General features: G+C 36.3%; 1 protein-coding gene across 6 annotated transcripts in view; it reads left to right on the top strand.

The window, feature by feature from the left end:
- Positions 1-18,548, top strand: part of PLCB4 (phospholipase C beta 4) — a 241,450-nt gene that overhangs the window by 170,758 nt on the left and 52,144 nt on the right. For 5 of the 6 annotated variants that reach the window (XR_002436444.1, XR_002436445.1, XM_021390074.1 and 2 more), the window contains exons 11-21: positions 394-494; positions 1,111-1,168; positions 5,278-5,386; positions 7,154-7,364; positions 7,959-8,052; positions 8,654-8,733; positions 9,192-9,276; positions 11,725-11,815; positions 12,734-12,829; positions 14,279-14,379; positions 16,006-16,041. Coding sequence is in view for 4 of the 6 variants with exons in the window: in XM_021390074.1 (XP_021245749.1) it covers positions 394-494; positions 1,111-1,168; positions 5,278-5,386; positions 7,154-7,364; positions 7,959-8,052; positions 8,654-8,733; positions 9,192-9,276; positions 11,725-11,815; positions 12,734-12,829; positions 14,279-14,379; positions 16,006-16,041 (1,062 nt within the window). In the remaining 2 variants the exon portion in view is untranslated. The remainder of the gene's footprint in view (positions 1-393; positions 495-1,110; positions 1,169-5,277; positions 5,387-7,153; positions 7,365-7,958; positions 8,053-8,653; positions 8,734-9,191; positions 9,277-11,724; positions 11,816-12,733; positions 12,830-14,278; positions 14,380-16,005; positions 16,042-18,548) is intronic. The other variant, XM_021390076.1, reaches the window with a different exon arrangement.

Genomic DNA, 18,548 nt, shown 5'->3' with positions numbered 1-18,548 from the left:
TGTAAGAGCTGCTTTGCTATTTAAAGCCATTGTACCAAATCTGAGACTTTTTCTTGAAGTGCCTTGGCTACAGTGTAAGTATCTTGAAGTTAAAACACCACTGTGGAATTTCCAGGTTTTTTTTTTTTTTTAAGCTCCATTAGAATAATAAGTACTGGGCTCCATTTCTTTATTTATGTAGAATTAAAGTGACTATGAGGTCAGAGTATAAGAATGTCAAACAGATCTGCGATAAAGATGAATTTAGAACTGTTTGCAGAAAATATAAAATAAACTAGATTAAGTGTATAATGGGTAAGGAGCTAAGATTGCTTTTTCAGAAGTAAGATATGCTCTACGAAAAAGAGCATATTGTCTTTTGCTGAGTAAATGCACCTTTGTCTTTTGTTGCAGAATGATGAAATTGAGCCTGCAGCATTTACTTACGAGAAATTTTATGAGCTCACCCAAAAGATATGTCCCCGAACTGACATAGAGGACCTGTTTAAGAAGATGTAAGTTCAAATTGAATATAATCTTTCTTTAAACTGATTTAACTGTAATTTTAGTCCATATCTAATAGTAACAGAACACAGTAATTACCTAACCTTTAATCTTAGTAGCATCAGCAGTATTTTAAGATAAACTTAAGTCTTTCTCCTTCCTTCTCTCTCAGATTGTTAATGTAAAAGTTCACTCTGTATTTAGAGCAACTTTTACATGAGTTAGAGGAAGCACCTGGAAGTTCTTTTTTTTTTTTTTTTCCCCCTGCATTGGCTTTACTAACTACTGTAATTTTAACTTGCTCCTTTAGGTGATTAATACAGTATGTGAACTAACTAAATTAAGTAAGAAATGTGAAGTTTCAAAAAGCTTCTTCCTTCAATTTATTCTCAACTGGAGGGCTTACGTGTTGTTTTATGAAGTAATATCTGTTAAGTTATAGCAAGTTTGGGAGATATACTGTGCTGAGCATAGACAGTTTGTTTTCTGTGACTGTTTTGAGATTATAGAGCTACTTCAGGTAGAAAAGTTGAAGGTTTTAAAAGTATTGACAATGTCAGCATGCAAATCATACCTACTGTAGCATCATATATGAAAACTTACATTCTCTAATAAATTTCTTTTCAGCAATGGAGACAAAACTGATTATTTAACGGTAGACCAATTAGTGAGCTTTCTAAATGAAGTAAGCTTTTTCATACATTAACTACCATACAAGTCTGTCTGCAGTGGCTTGCTTCTTCCAGTCTTTTCATTGCATGTATTGTGCCATTTTTTGCTATGCTTTTGTTCTGCTGATCTTTCCATTGTGGTAACATCCAGGTGCAAAAATCAGCTCCAACCTTACATGTTCTTGTGCTTTCTACATGTTGGCTTTGCAGGTTGCATCTGCTGGTTACTTGCTGTTGTGTTATGTTGTATTATGTATGTTTTATACCGTTATATTCAATGCATTTTTATTATAAATGCATCCAGTATTTTATTACAAGAGATTACTTTTATCTTAAGGCCACAGATAAATATGTCTGCTAATCCCTCTGCATAATAGAAAAAATAAAGTAGGCTTTTACAAACTTTGGTTTGATTCAGTACAGTAGTATTTCTATCTCTTACAAATCTAGGAACTAAAAGGGTATTTTAAGGTTTTTATATATATATTTTTAAAGTATATGTGCAGCATAAAAGGAAATATTTTTATTGCTGCATTTTCAGAATACAGTTGTTGACAAGAGTATTATTTCTTAAAAATATTGTGTATGCAAAGTAGTTCAACAAACAATGTGAGGGGTTTTTTTTGTTTCTTTTTTGTTTTGTTTTTCCTATTCCTAAAGCACAGTAAGTTATTTAAGATTGACTCATCCAGAATTGCAAAAACAAATACACTGTTGTAGATTTGACAAGAACACATGCATAGAAAATAAGTGCATTCTACCTGTGTTTGTAGCGGTAGATTCTTTTCATCTAGAACATGGATAGCTGCTTTACTTCTCAGTATGAATTTTTGGAGCCTTACAAAAAGTCTCTCAACCTAAAATTATTTTACTGTTTATTTACCAATCTATGTGTGTATATATATACAAATCAGAAATATATTTCTGCTATTTCTGTGTGATACAGCAATAATTTCTTCATATATCAAATTCAGAATATAATTATCTTATTCAGCTGGGAACGCATGCCTGATTCTTCATCCAACCAAATTACATGTAAAATGTACTAAAAAAAAAAAAATAGAAGATTAGCAGTTCTTAACTAGTGGTTATGTTGCCCTTTAGTTGATGACTAGAGTTCAGAAAAAATAGTCAAATGGTTTTATAGAGGCACTTTCACTCTGACCATCTGAAACTGATGCCTTTGGCTCTGTGTTAGAGGTATTCTGGTCTCAGAATGTATTTAGAGTTTAAGATTTAGGTCATGAATTAAAAGGCACTAAATCAACCAGGGTCTCACACCTGAAGTGATCATTTCTGTCCCCTTTACAGCAGGTCAGTATTGCAAATAGTAGTGATGTTAAAAGCTGGAAAATGCAAAAAGTTTATTATCATAATATAGGGGAGGGATTTTTTTGGCAGGGTAATTATTCATGAGAATTTTTAACATAAATTAATTTGAATTCAGTTACCTCCTGCACAGGCCACAAAAGCTGTAAGCGTTAGGGCTTTTTAAGGGAGCACAAGAGTATCTTACTGGCTGTAAGTGGAGAGTGAAAATCTTCCCTGGAGTTTTTCCAAACTGTTTTCTCTGACTTTTAAATGCTGCTGGCTGACAGCACATTTGTCAAGTCGAATTTGAAATTGTAGTAGAAAAGCAACAAAGATCACTACTATTGAGATTTGCTCCTGCCATTCATTTGCAGCAATAAATTATAGGCCAATTAACTGTCAAAATGGAAATTCAGTAGTCTGACCAGGATTCATCTTTTCTCTTGGGAAGGAGGTATGAGGAGATCCTTTTCTTTCCCTTTCTTTCACACTGCCCCTTCTCTTTCCCACTTTCTCCCTTTCTTCCCACTTTCTCCCTCTCTTCCCACCTCCCTCCCTCTCTTCCCGTCTCCCTCCTTCTCTTCCCACTTCCCTCCTTCTCACTTGCTCTTCCTCTTTCCCATTCACTTTCTTGCTCTTTCTGTCTCTCTTTTTTTTTTAATTTCCTCAAAAGGATGTCATTCTTAGCCCACTGCACAGAAGAAATTCAACAAGTACATAAAATTGATTTTGGCACATGAGCTGCTTTTCATCTCAGTTTCTATCCTCTCAAATAGGAGACTGGAGGCCAAGTTGGAGAGGATAAATAATCTTTTTCTCTTTCCAGAACTATACAGGATTTTTTTCACTGCATATTTTTTAGATTGTTCACTTTCATATGGTTAGGAGTGTCTTGTGTAAAAGGTGCCCTGTTTCATATTGTAACTAGAACAAGCAAAAGCAGCTTTGCTGGACATACGCAACCAGTCAAGGGATGTGCTGACTTTTTGAATGAAACATCGCACTTTTTTTTAATCAGCTTTTATGTTACAGTTTTTCTGTGCCCACAAACTCTGTAGTGCAGAAGGTTTCCTAAGAGACACCAGTAAATATTCTTGCTTTTTTTAAAATAACACTTCATCAGTTGTAAAATCTGTTTTGTTTTTTAAACCAAGTAAACATAAAAACATCCTTTTAGTAAGTAGGGAAAAATAGGTAATGAGCAATGCTACAAGAATATTTTGCTCTTAGTTTCTTATGATAATTCTGGGAACTCTTTCTCAAGAGGAGCCTTTTTGCCTTATCCCATTTATTTTATTCTGTTCGCTTATGATAAAGTGTAGAAGAAGAATAGAAAGAGAACTCCTCTTGAGTAAGAACCTTCCCTACTATTTCTTAACATTTTTTGAAGTAGTGAATTGTCACTAATGATAAAAGGCTTGTCATTTGTCACAGTAGATTGTGCTGTTGCATGCCAATGTATTGCTGTTGTGTGTTGCTTAGCAAGTTATGCCTGCATCCAGCTGCTCTCATTTCATATTTCATCTGAGTTTTACTTAGATATCCAGACAGCCAATCTGTAGTGAATGAAAATGTTATAATTTTGATGCTACATACTGTCAGTAGCATTATTTGAAAGATCTCTCCTTATCTGCATGATTAAATTGGCATTGGTGGTAATTTCTTGGAATCAAGCAAGCACGTTCATCAGTGTATTGAAAGTAAGAAAAGAGGTAAAGTGCTTCTTTTTGATTGGAAATTGCTTTTTTTTTTTCCTGAAAAAAATGGCAAAAAATTACACATAAGGAATTACAGCAAATGCTGATAATGCTGTTCCAAGCCTGTCCACTCCAAATTATTTATCACCAGTATGGGGGTGGCCTGTTGCAATTCTGAATTCTGCTTAAACTGCAGCTTGAAAACTGTGCATCTACCGGGGTAAAAAAAAAATGTTTCCACAGTCATGTTTATTTCTTTGTTTTATTGCATCTGCTAATATGCCACTACTCCGTTCAGTTATATTTTTAGTTTTTTTTTAATGGAGAATCAGGCACACAGTGTGCAGCTCTAATCCAGCATGGAGGAAAACGAATGTTACATAGCACACTATTAAGCAAAAATTGAAAAACTCTGCGGTTTGGTAGTGCTTTAGAAATCACTGCAAAATTACATCAAGAACAGATAAATACCAAATATATTAAAAAATCTTAATACCATAAATTTCTGTGGATTGAAAATACTTTAAAGATCTTTTAAACTTTACATTTAAAAAGTATGTTTCTTTTTTGAGCATTTGATATCATAGTGTTTCTGCAATTCACAAATAATCAACAATAGTTGCATATCTCTAAATTCAGGATTAAAATTCTTTATACTTCAGCTACAGACATTGCTGAAGACAGGCATTTTTGTGGAGGTGTTTACTTTGCCATCAGTAAAGCCTGTCAGTCTATGTGCATACAAAAAAGACTGAGAAGAAGAGAGAGAATTTATGAAGACAGGTTTAGCTATTTATTTTCAACATTTCACTGAGACATACACCATGTGCAGACATTATTCTAATGAACAAGCAGCAGTAAGACCAGTTATACCGTTAAAAGTATTTTGAAAGAAATCCACTGTATAGTCAAACTGCCTAGGTTTCTTACGAAAGCTAAGGTCTGTGTTCTGTCTAATGCTAAAAGTACTGGTGGTTAGGGTGAAAGTTGTAGGGCTTTTTTTTTTTTTTTTTAAATGTCCACTTCTTTCTTTCTCATCTGCAGTAATGAAATGCTCTTGGATGATAGGCATGCACTGTATTGTTTTGCTGAATTCCACTGTTTTCTAACCTTAGCATCAACGAGATCCTCGGCTCAATGAAATTTTATTTCCCTTTTATGACACAAAAAGAGCAATGCAGATAATTGAGACTTATGAGCCAGATGAAGACTTGAAGAGTAAAGGTAAATGTGGGAGGAAATTCAACATTTGCTGTTTTTGTATCCCAGTGCGGTCAGCAGGACAAAGGAGAGGATTTCATTCTAAACCGAGTTGTTCCTTAGCATCTAAAGAATGCAAGAATTTATCTCAGCAGTGGCTTTATATCTCACAGTCTATTTCCCTTTCTTTTTTTCATAAATACAACTTTGCTGTTGAGCAAAATAATTAAATTCAACACCTTTTTTTGGTTGCTGGTGCTCCAGATCACGTAGTTTGAGAAACAACATTCATGCACTACTCTGTAGCAAGAAGCAACTGACTCAACCAATGTTCGTGCTCTACTCTGTAGCAATAAGGAACTGACTCATCTTCAGTTACATTTCAGTAACAGAAGGAGTAACAAAAGTGGAACAAGTTAATGCTGTGCAGTTTAACAACCGGAGACTGCTCAGGAACACTGGAAAAGGAAATTCTTCCACTTGGTCAATGCATGGCAAAAATGCAAAGATCAGTCTATTGATAATAGTACATTGACCTTCTTTAAGCTGTTAAGTCTCAGCAGTTGTTTGTCTAGAATACCTGCCCAGCTGAGACTTTTTTCCACTAAGGTATCTGCTAAAATTTGAGAACCATTTTGTGCTGCAGCTTTCAAGTTCTCAGTGATCAACAAAATAAAAACATTCTTAAATATTAAATTCAATTTTTTCCCTTTTCCTTTCTTCCAAAAATCAGAATCAGCTGAGAGGATTTGAATAGGATGTTCCAGGAGAGTTTACCTCTGGCTGATACAAAGCACAGAAAATTTGAGCTCTGGTAGAGGATTTTTCAGAATACTAGAAACAGAATAAAAAAGCAGGTTTACTGGTATACTGAAGTTCTCTGTATAAGAGAAAAGCTGCCTTAAACATAGGACTGCTGTGAAACGTGCCTTAACAATTGCTGAGTGTTCTTATGTGACTTTAGGGGATGCAGTCTCCAAATTAGTGCCAGATAACTGTTCTTTGCAATTACTCTTTCTGAGTAATCCCTTCTTCCCTACCTCAGATCATTTCTCATTTCTCTGTGTCTTGGCTGCTCTAAAAACTGATATTGTAGTACTGATTATTATGAAGTTATTTTCATTACAATGTATCCCTTTATTTATTTTTATACTTTATGAAGCATATAACAACAGAGAAATCATGGAAAGATGTTATGAATTTTGTTCTCTGAATCACTGTATGTCCCATGTTCATTGTAGATAATGGTTTGCTTTTCATTGTAAAAGAATAAACCTGTATTTCAAACAGTAAACTTAAAGGATGTTGGAGTTTACTAACATTTTGCGAATGAACACACACAATTGTTGTCAGGGTACATCTCCACTTGTTTTGCTGAAAGCTGGTCAGTAACAGCGTAGCACATTCAGTGCAGGACTAAATACTAGAGGGGAAAAGTACCATAGAATACTTAAATGTAAGCTCACAAATTCTGGCTCACGAAGTCCCGGAGTCCAAAATTGCAAGGAGTATTCTGAGGATAAGTCATTACTTATTTGTCTTATTTATGTCCTGTTGATGCCTTAGGTCTACTATTGGTGAATGCCAGGTGTACAATTTTCTTATACATCTATTTTATTTTCTGGAGATGCGGCGGCAGATTTTGCACCAGAGAGACTGTTGCTGGTCAGCTTGGAGCACTGGAAAGGGAGAGTACCTTTTGTGCTAGGATTCATGTTCTGAAAAGTGGTTAGTGCCCTACTCACTGTAAATTTCTAGCAGTAATTCACTATGATTTCTTCTTCCTTCTAGGTCTCATATCAAGTGATGGATTTTGTAGATACTTGATGTCGGATGAAAATGCCCCAGTTTTCCTAGACCGTTTGGAATTATATCAAGAAATGGACCATCCTTTGGCTCACTATTTTATCAGTTCCTCTCACAACACATATTTAACAGGCAGGCAGTTTGGTGGCAAGTCTTCGGTGGAGATGTACAGACAAGTACTTTTGGCTGGATGCAGGTTGGAAGCAGTAGATAAGTCTCTGTTATTTGTGAATAATACTTTTATGCTACACAATGTATTTTGGTGATGATATTGTAGAAGTTAATGTGAAGATATATTAGTGTGGTAAATGAGACTTTATTTAAGACTTCATCACAAGAAACATTGGAATACAGTGGAACATAGAAATCAGGAGGCAGGCTTTGAGAAAGATAAGTTTCATATCAAAACAAAAAAAAGAATTTTGGAGGCCTTCTTACTTTGTAATTCAGAACTTTATCAGTAAATAAGAATTGGTTTATTATGTCCTGCTTGATTTCTTGACATACTGGTATGTGCCACAGTTAACTGAGTAAGACAATAAATGAGGCAAGTGCTACAGTTCTAAAAAATAATTATTGTTCAAATGTTACCCTACACATTCTATATTTAAAGTAGTATACCCAATGTTATATAAGCAGTCAGAAATTACACATGTGCAGCTTAAAAGGGATTGTGTAATGCCCCAAACTGTGTAGTAATTTACTCAGAACATCACTGCTCTGAATGTTTCTTAAGTAGCTCACCTGAACTGAAACACTAAGGAAGGTGATATTTTTCTTGGCTTTTTAGGTGTGTTGAGCTAGACTGTTGGGATGGAAAAGGTGAAGACCAAGAACCAATAATAACACATGGAAAAGCAATGTGCACAGATATTCTTTTCAAGGTAAATACCTGACCTCTCCACCTGGCAATAAAGCCCGGTAGGACTCCTGGACAAGAATCCATGCAGGCTACCCTCCCCTTCTGAGCATCTGCAGCTGCTCCCTTGTGACAGGCTGACAAATTGTATATACATTGTTTCTTGTCCCCAGATCTTAAGGCTCATTTCTGACTTGCTTTATATGTCCCTGAGTTACTGCTGCTTACTTTTTTTTGCCCCATATTATTACATCTTGTGGCTCCTTGCTCAGCAGAGAAAATATCCTCTCTATTGTATGAGAAGTTCCTTGGCTGTAAAAACAGCCTGGAGATGCAGAACTTATTCTGGGAGTGGAAGTTCTTCCTGTCAGGACAAGGTGGCAGGAGGTCAGAGGTTGCATTGATGGGTTGTGGGTGAAACTGCAAGCATTTCTGGGTGCTGAGCGCAGGTTTGAGGTGGAGGGAAGAAAAGAAGGAACATACAGTTTTTTCTAGTTCTGATTTCAGTTGGGACACTTGAAACTCAACCCTGTGTTTCTCAGGATGGGGAGGAAGACAAAAAAATCTTTCATTACGATTGTAATTTGATCTATTCTAATTTTGAATCCTATTATTGCATTTTGAAGGATGTAATTCAAGCCATTAAGGAAACAGCTTTTGTTACATCAGAGTATCCCGTCATTCTTTCATTTGAAAATCATTGCAGGTATATAGTGCCTCTTTCTATTTTTTTAATAGTACAATGGATGAGAAAGATGATACAACTCAAAAATACTAAAATTTGAATGAACTTGAAAACTGTGTAGGGTTATGCAGATATACTGGCTGTCAGCTGGAATAGACTGTTCTTTAATGTAATAGTCAATCTTTAGCTAGCTTAATAATGGCAATATTTTTATCTGTGCTCAAGCTGTGAAATATATTTGTATGATCCATTAGCAGTGTGGAATTCAGTTAATCTACTTACTTGGTCTTATTAAATTCATCTCTGTCAGATAATAGACTTTTATTGACACTTTAATTACAGTAATGTGGCTCAACTGAGAAAAATTGGGCAGTATATAATTTGGGATGACTACATTAGTTTGTATTTTTCTGTTTTGCTGTGTAATAGTGATTTATATCTTTTAATATGTAAAAAATGAACCATTGTAATTTTTCCAGCAAATATCAGCAGTACAAGATGTCAAAATACTGTGAAGATCTTTTCGGAGATCTCCTGTTGAAGCAGCCTCTAGAAACACATCCAGTAAGTTATCTTGTGACAATGTTTCTATTTTTTGCAATAGCAGTATTTAAAAGAGATGAAAAAAATGGCATCATACCACCTATAGTGGAATTGCTGATCACTGTCAGTCCTGTGATTTCAAAAATGACTGGTGTGTTTGAGTGTATACGCTTTTTAGTACAAACATCTTTATCTGATTTATTCAGTCTCTTCTGTACAGGGCTCTGGCAAGCAGCCTGGGGAAATCCATCCCCTTGATATGTGATGTAATGTCAGCTCCTATATAAAATACACCACTTACATTGTATTTCCAGGTCATACATAATTCTGAAATTTGTTAGTCATTGTTGAAAAACAATTAATTCTAAATTGCATGTTCTCAGTTGAGGAAAGCTTCTCTTTCAGCTGCACTTGCACACTTCATGCTCTAGATCAGGCCTGATAGTCTAGTGGGAGTGCCCCCACTAGTGCATTAAGAGTTAAATTAAGCACAGAGAGTTTCCTGCAGTCTCATTTGGACTATTGAGTGCACTGTAATCTGCATGTACTTCACTACCTTCTGTGGCAGGAGATAATAACAGTCACTCCTCCACAAACGCAATCTTTGAGACTTTCGTAACTTGTTATCCACTGCTCACAGCTACTCCTCCAGTCCTTTCCTACTCTCCTGAGCAACGTGCTCACTGCTTGCCAACAATCACCCAAAACCTGCAGGTGTTCTTCAGTGGTGTGGGAGACCATGGCAAAGAGGATTCTGCCTGATCTGTCAGCCAGCTCTTGTCCATGTGTGGCCTTTCCAGGGTCCTTCTTGTATTGTCTTCTAAATGGTGTTTTTCTTGACTTTCCTTGCACATTGCAGGAACAGCAACTCACCAGCATAGGTCATTGCTATGAAAAGTGTCTCCCAGAGAACTAAACTTGTCCTATTGCCTGCTAATGTATATGGCACCATGGCACGTTCCTCATAAATGACAGCTTCCAGCGGCTTTCAGGCAAGCCTACAACAGTGCAGGCCAAAGGCTGCCATACTGCTGCCACAGAGCCCAGCATTCAGTCTCTGCTGCCTGTGTTCCTTAGCACTACTGAGCCTTCTGCATTTTGTGTTTTTTTCTCATTGTGGGTGAACTGAATCCCCAACTGCTCACAAAGCAAATGTTACAGAGATGGCTGCTTGAGTTGTTTAGGAGTGCTTGTTTTCTGGTACTTATACAGACTGAGGTGGACAGAGTCAAGAGAGACACGGCACTGGCTTCAACAAATTTGTTTTTAAGTAAAAGCAAATATCATCCAAATGGGCATCCAGGTATGCCCTGTGCATGGGGTTGCTCGGCAGTAAATGAGCTCTGTGGTACTGACATCTAGTGGAATTGCAAGCGAAGCACTCTTAGAAACAGTTTTGATTTGTCTTCATCCAACATACCAAAACTCCCTGAACTGTGGTAGCCTGGTAGTTATGGGTATTATTACCCTCCTACAAGGAGATCTGCACCCATTCTTTTCAGATTAGAGTGGGCTAGGTTTTTTACTTTATTGTTATTTGTCACCACTGCCTCTTTTATTGAGTTTCAAGTTGTGGTGCTTTGTTCTTTTGTTCTTTGTAGCTCAGGGTTGGATTTAAAGATCAGAATATCGGAATATTTTTTCTAAGAACTTTTACTAGTCCTGGCAGTACCTTCTGATCCTTATCATTTATGGCTCGCTGGGAGCTGTAACCTATTACAGCGGTGACTCCCCATCTAATATCCTTTACATGTCTAAGGAGGAAAGTGTGTTACTTATATCCAATTCTCAGTTTCTTAGTTGCATCTAGTGATGTGACAGGGCTTAAATCTGAGGATATTTTTTTTACTTTTTTTTTCAATATTATGTGTATTCTCCTTGCTCAAATTGGAATAAAACTTTTAACTTCCTGTGTATGTCAGACTTGCCATTTAGCTTTCACAAATACTGAAGATGTGACCCTGTAGTCCTACTGGCAAAAGTAGTGCTTGCTATTTGGATAAGGACTGACCAGATTTTTTTGTTTACTGGTGCCAGCCCTTTTTTACTGTGTATGTATGTGTGGGCAGCCTCACTTGCATTATTACAGCTTGAAGGGACCATAAAAGGTGAGTTATATGGAGATCAAATTACAAAGGGCTAAACTATGACTTGAATTTCGTATGAGCCACAGGGAGAGAGTGAAACTAGGAAGTCCTCTGATTAAGTGTTGCAGATCTCATCTGTGCCTATTGCTAGGTAGGAGAGAATAGGAGAGCAGGACAGCTGAAGATGAGCATAGCTTTTCCTTGGGATAGGGAAGTAACAGAGGAAGCAATGTAACTGCTGACTGCCTCGCAGGGTTGTGCCTGAGGTGGCACTGCTTTTTCACTGCACCTTAAAATTGCTGTTCTAAAGTCAAAATCCAAATAGGGCTACAAAGAGGTGAAATAGTTGTTATTAAAGTCTTTTCTATAAATTATTTTACAGCTTGATCCAGGTAAAACCTTACCTTCTCCTAATGACCTCAAAAGAAAGATTCTCATAAAGAATAAAAGGTTAAAACCTGAAGTAGAAAAAAGTAAGTAACCTTGTCAAATATTAAATTAAACAAAAGTCCAGATTGATTTGAATTGACTTTGTTACTAAGGTTGTCAAATTGCTTGTACATTGCTGTTAAAAATACTAACTATATGTAAATGACATTCTGTTTGCCCTTGTGTTTCCTGAGTCTTGCTGGATTCTAGACCTTGCTATCTGTGTGTAGCATGGGCGTAGACAGACCTAGAAATGTAACTCTGGACTTTATCAGATTGCTGTTCAAGCTGAAATATAACAGAGATAGAATATCTTATAAATTCTGACTGCACTGATACATTTACATTGCCGTGCTTTTCCAGGATAAGCAAAAAATGAAATGGAATTTGAAAGTGCACTTTTATTATTACCAGTTCTGATATTTATCTTCTTTCATTAATAATAATGTTGCTATCTTAGTTTCTGGTATGGCCAAAGTGACAAACCTTGGTCCTTCCCCAGTACAAGATAAGCACTGAGACCTTCCACTAACTTCAGTGATACATGATTGTGTTCATTCCGTCTAGCTGAAATGCACATTCTGTCCAGCTAAAACACAACAGAAAATTCAAGTGCCTTGTCTCCATTTACATAGATCAACCACCAAAGAGACAGCTCTCTGCTTATTCTTTGAAGAAATGATACGCTTGCTTCAAAGGCCTTGGAAATCTATGGAAGTATTTTCTGTAACTTCAGTGAGCTTTGCATACAGCTCTTACTGACCACTTTTCAGATCTAACAATCTAATGATGCTCATATTACATAACATTTTATTGCTAACTGAAATCTTGATCCTAAAAATCTCATTTCATAAAGGTAACTCTCAGGATCAGAGAATCATTTATTATTGTTCTGATATATTTAATTGTGCTACAAACTGTTGATATCATGATTAATTTATTTTTATTTGTCTTATGAACAGAACAGCTTGATGCTCTGAAAAAGATGATGGAGGCTGGTGAAACTGCTGCTCCTGTAAATATCTTAGAGGATGATAATGAAGAAGAAATAGAAAGTGGTGAGGATTTCTTAGAAAAGGATTCTCAAACATTGCCTATTGTAAAACATTACCCACACAGTCACAGTTGTGGAAGTGGCAGTAACTGTGAACTCAATGCATAACCATTTATACAGACTTCTGGCCTCACCATCTCATCTCGGATAGGTACCACAGCTGTGGCAGGCTGTGGTCGAAATATGACCTCAGTTAGTACTTCATGGTGATTTTTAACTTCCACTTACTGTTCAGAAGTCATACTGTAGCATCAACCAAGTCAATTTTCACGGTGTATATATGTGTCAGGGATGAGGAGGGGAGCTGGGAACCTGTGGCGCTTGCTTTAAAAACAGAAGCTGTCACTATTTTTAATGCTTGTGTCAATGTGAGATTAGATGATTGCATTTTACCTTAGAAGGATGATATCAAGAATAGGATTTTTCTTGGCAAACTTCAGATACTTTCAGTGTTAGCATCAAGGTGTAAGCCTGTGATGAGGAATATGTTTATGGCCAACAGAGAAAAAAGACATTTCTAGGATGTGACTCACCTCATCTATGTCCATGTTCAAAAGAGTTAGTTCATACGCTGCCTGTAAGTGTATGTACCAGTGTTCTGGCCTTATGACACTGAATGTCCCGGCTTTAGCCTACCCCATGATATTTTCCTATCACAAAGCCACTATTGTTGCTGTCAGTAGAGGTCTCAGTGATAGATATTCTTTGTGATCCAAATATGATATCTGTCCCTGAAATTCTATAAGAGATTGAGGCATGATGGTTTTTTTAAAAGGTCTCTTCATGTCTTCAGATGACATAGGAACATGGAAGAGATTCTGTTACTTGGCAGGCTGATTTCCACTGGAATATTTATTTGTAATAGTATTGTGTTCTAGACTACCAAGATGTTCAAATAAGTATTTCTAGAATTATTAAGTCCAACTACACAATGTGGTTACTGATTATGTGTTTGTAAGAGACCTTTTTAGCTGCTTTGAGAACACCAGATTCTTATGGAAAATCACTCTAAAAGCAAATGAGAAGGATCCCCAATAACATGAGCAAATAAGGAGAGACTGACTATGCACATGAGGAGTCTGGATGCAAATAACGTTTTATATATTTATCTAGAGAACATTGCCTTCATTTCTTATTATTTCCCAAAGCCTACATAGTTGGTGATTCTTTTGTTGTTTTTTTTTTTTAAATATTGTTTGATCTATTGATCAATTGATTCCTTCAAAAATACACTAAATAAAATCTGCCTTACTAACCATGTCAAAGCCGTAAGAATCTTAGGTCAGCTGTAATTTATTACTACTACATCTTAAGAAATTGAATATTTTGGATTTTATTTCTGTATGAAAATTTGCTGTAACAAAACCTGTATATTCAACTGTTGTTTGTTTCATGTTTCACATAAAAGCAGCAGTTGCTGTGTTTTTTGCACTGATTCTTCTTTCTTGTGCAGCTGACCAGGAAGAAGAAGCTCATCCAGAATACAAATTTGGTAGTGACCTTACTGTAGATGATTACAGTCAAAAAGAAGCTGTTGCTATCAGCGTCAAAAAGGTGGGATTACTTCTTTCTTAAATTCCTTTGAAAGCTTTCCATGGATGTAAAACACATTCTGTTTTGTGGAAGCATCACAGTGCATGTTGTCAGAAGAGTCAAACACAAGATCTTCACCAGATTCCTAAAAAATTTTGTAAATCAAAATACTGCGTGTTTGTGTAGAATATTCATTGAGGAAACAGAATCAGTATGTAGGAAAACTGTGTACAAGAAGTGAAGGATTTGACCAAAAATACTAATTAAAGGTAATGAGCAGTTTCTTCCTTCTGCTTCTGATGTTTTACTTTGTATCTTGGTTTCAGAGCCCTAATATGAAGTGAATATCAGCTTTCTTACTTAGTAATACTTTCTTGCAAGACTGCATCCTGGTTCCCAATTTTCAGGGATTCCCTCAGTTATTCTTTATTGTCAACTCTTAGGGTAGCTCCTCCCTTCCATCCGCAGCAATAAAGACAAAATAGGAAGATCACTGTCCAATGGGGTGGTATGGTAGTGTGGCGATACCAGCAAGCTAGATGGCTTACAGGGTAAAAGTACCCTTTATTCTAATAATACTTGGTTTAGTGCAGTTTAGTGTTTAGTAACAGAATATTACTTGACAGTAATTAGATACAGAACACTGGAATTCAAAACCGCTGTGGCACTGAAGGTATTGTTGCTTCTTGTTACAGGAAAACAAAACAAAGCAAAAATTGATTATTAAGGTACCTTATTAGATCATATTCCTCTGCCACACAAGTATTTAAGCTGGGTTTTTTTTGCCTGCCTGTCTTACCTTCGGATCTTACTCCAGATAGAAGTAGAGGTATGGAAAATCTTTCATAGTACCTATTGCCCTTAGCAGTAGATTCCTCTTTAGCAGCATCACTGAGACATCAGACCTACTTTCTGGGTTTTTCTTCAAGTGTGCATCTTTGCTTCTTCAGGATTTTTATGGCTCCTCCCACTGAACAGTACTTATTTTCTCTAGTACCTGAGCAATTATTTAAATCCCAAATTATTCACTCATTCTCATTATATACCCTTTGGTAACTTCTCTCCTTCTTTGCTTAATAGTGACCTGTTCCTTACTCTTTAGGAATGCACTTCCAGTGCCAAGCCAACATTTATCTGTCTAAGACTTTCAGTAGTGATAGTTCATGACTGAAGACAGACAGCAGAGAGGCTCACTTGTCCCATTGCAAATAACATCTTGAGATAGGCCTTTTCCATCTGTGGACGTTTAAAGCACAGTTTATGGCAGTCTTAAGTTTTCAGAGTCTGGGCAGCCTGCATATCCAAATGATCTCTTTGTGTTCACCAAGTGTCTCATTCTTTCAGTCTTCTCTGAAACTTCCTGCCCCTAGCATCTAATGACAAGCACTAGTTTGGGCTTAACTGTACTGCATCCTCTCTCCTATTTCCATTGCTAGCTAGCTGCTGAATTTCATGGATTGTTTACCCAGATTTGAAATAAAGTTTGAATTTTTGCAAGTGTATGGGACAGATTTTCCACTTTGCTGTGTGGCTCAGGGTTTACTTTTTGTTCAATTAATTAACTTTTTGAGATTTTTTTTTTCCTTATTGTGAGTGTTTCCTATTGCATTTTCTTTGGGTAATGCATATATATTTTTTTCCCCTTAGGCTGTTGAAGATTCTGAGCAAGAAAACAATAAAAAGGTGACACATAGGATGTTATGTAGTTTGTTTTATTTCTTAATATATAAAAACCACCTTATTACTTACCATGCATTCTTACTGGTTTAGTAATTTTACACACAATTTCACTACCCCTTCAGAATATTTCTGAAAGTGACTCTGCCTCCTTTCCTCCTCTTTTGCTGTATTAGGGCTATCAGAACATGTGGGGAGAGACAGGAGTGTGTGACTTGTGCCTGCCTAGAAAGGTCTGAAATGTCATGCACTGGGAAACTGCAGTTCTTTTAATGATGTTGAGATGCATCATCCCCACTTTTTTTCCTTTTTTTTTTTTTTTAAACCTCTTCCCTTACCCTGACTACACTTTGTTTTCCTCTTGCTTTTTCCTCCTTTTCCTTTCCTTTGGGACTTCTGCATTTATCTTCTCCCAAGAATCCCTTCTGTAAGACTCTTCCCACCTCCTTACACTCTTCTCTATCCTCTTCTCTCATTAATATTGCTCCTGTTCCTAATCACACTTTATTTCACTCTGTTTTATTTTCTAAGTAACTTCTGATTCTTTTCTTGATGGATGGGGAGGTAAAACTAACCCAGAGAGATCATCTCTTCCCTTTTTTTTTTCTTAATCTCCTGAAAGGATCAAATGCTTTCCTTTGCCTTTGTAGGCTTTAAGAAACATTCCTCCCTTCCCCTCCCTAATTCATAGTTTTTAAGTTCAGAATATTTAACTGTTAAAAAAAACAAACAAACACATAGTTCATTTACTCTAAAAAATTGTGAATCTTATAGGTATTAAGATAAAACTAATGACTAGTCTTAGAACATTGTCATACAGCTAGTGTGCCATTAAGTTAATCACACAGCTATAGACTGCAGGATACTATAGTCTGACACTAAGGCTTACATGATCCCCTTTGACTTCCTTTTCACTGACATTCACTACTTAGATTTTTTTGGATCAAGATAGTAAAATATGATTAGCAATTATTAGCAGGAGCAAATTGAAGGAGCCTGTCTTTTACAAGATAAGTGGTTAGTTCTTCCTAAGTATTGGCCTTCCAAAAATGACAACATTGAAAACAACTAGTTCATTTGAAGAAATTTGGCCTCAGTTTGATCTAAGCTTTATTACCAAATATTGACCTAGTTACAAGACGAAGTCTGTATTCTTCTATTGAAGACTTGTATAATTAGGTGTATTTAGGGAACACATCTGTGAATCCTCAGTACTTAGATTCCTGCAATGCAATTGAATTGAGCCCTTGTGAGCAGCATTGAGATATGGTATCAGTTTGATTTCATGGGCCATTGTAAGTTTAATTCAGTCTAAAATGTGAATAAAACCATGTGTACCTGTACTCATTCTTGTAATCTGGCTATACCATGCAGTCCTTGTGATTCTAATCATCATATCAGGGCATAAATTTTTTCACATAATTCATTTTTTGAAACGTGTCAGCGCTATATAAAAGGTGCAGTTATATGTCCATAATACTGGGAAGTAGATTCAGTCTTCCTCTAGTCTCCTATTTCCTGGCTAAATGAGTTGCAGTAATGTAGGTACTGTGAACTGCATCTTCTTCCACACTTAAATACTGTTGCATATGCTGACAGTTTCTGTCCCAGGAAAACACTTTCCATTGCTTCCTGTTATTCACCATTTGATGATACAATAATGGAGGAGATCTTCCTGGCAAACACAGATAGCATTCTGAAAATAAAATGCTGTACTGTAAGAATTTTGAAGATACTTATTACTTTCTTGTTTAACTTTGCTGTCAGTCTACAGAATGCTCTATTTCTTGGTAATTGGCTCACTGGTAGAAGAGCAAGCAAATAAGTTTGCAGGAAAAATGCTATGAATGTAAGCCTTGCAGAAGTTGCTTAGATTGACAGAGATTTGTGTTGTTTTTTTTTCTTCTCAGTGAAAAGAATATTTCAAACTGATTTAGGGAAAGGAAAAAGTTGAAGGTGGATTGACAGGTCAACAGATAGATCTGCAGAAGTTGATAGGTAGATTCACATGAGAAGTGCTTCATATTGTGGTTTTCTATCACACGAGATACTTGTAGAAAATTTACATAGTTCTATTAAAATATGGAACATCTTTATCTGAATTATGGATTCTAATATTTGTCATTGTAAGTGGCCAGTGATAGAAACTTGATACTGTGTCTTGCTGGTCTTGTAACATCTGTCTGTCCCATGAAGGCTGTAATTCCTATGTTCTGGTCTGCTTTTATTAGTAAACATAAGCAATTTGAACAATTTGTGTTTTGATGTTTAGAAAGTTCTGTTCAGCATAGAGTCTGCACCACCACCATAGCTGCTATTAGAAAATGTATACAAAATTGCTATTCTCAGGAATTTATTTTACAAAGATCATTATCTCCCAGCTTTTTTCAGTCCATTGTAATATCCTCAAAGTTATCCTACTAACGTCATGTAGTATTTATTCACTGCTTAGGATCTTTCCATCGCCAGTCCTCTCCTCTAACATTGAGAGTGATTGGTGCAAATAATTCTTC

Source organism: Numida meleagris, chromosome 3 (genome assembly GCF_002078875.1).
Source record: "Numida meleagris isolate 19003 breed g44 Domestic line chromosome 3, NumMel1.0, whole genome shotgun sequence".
NCBI classification, from domain to species: Eukaryota; Metazoa; Chordata; class Aves; order Galliformes; family Numididae; genus Numida; species Numida meleagris.
Note: the sequence above shows the minus strand (reverse complement) of the source record. Positions and strands in the feature narration are given on the sequence as shown.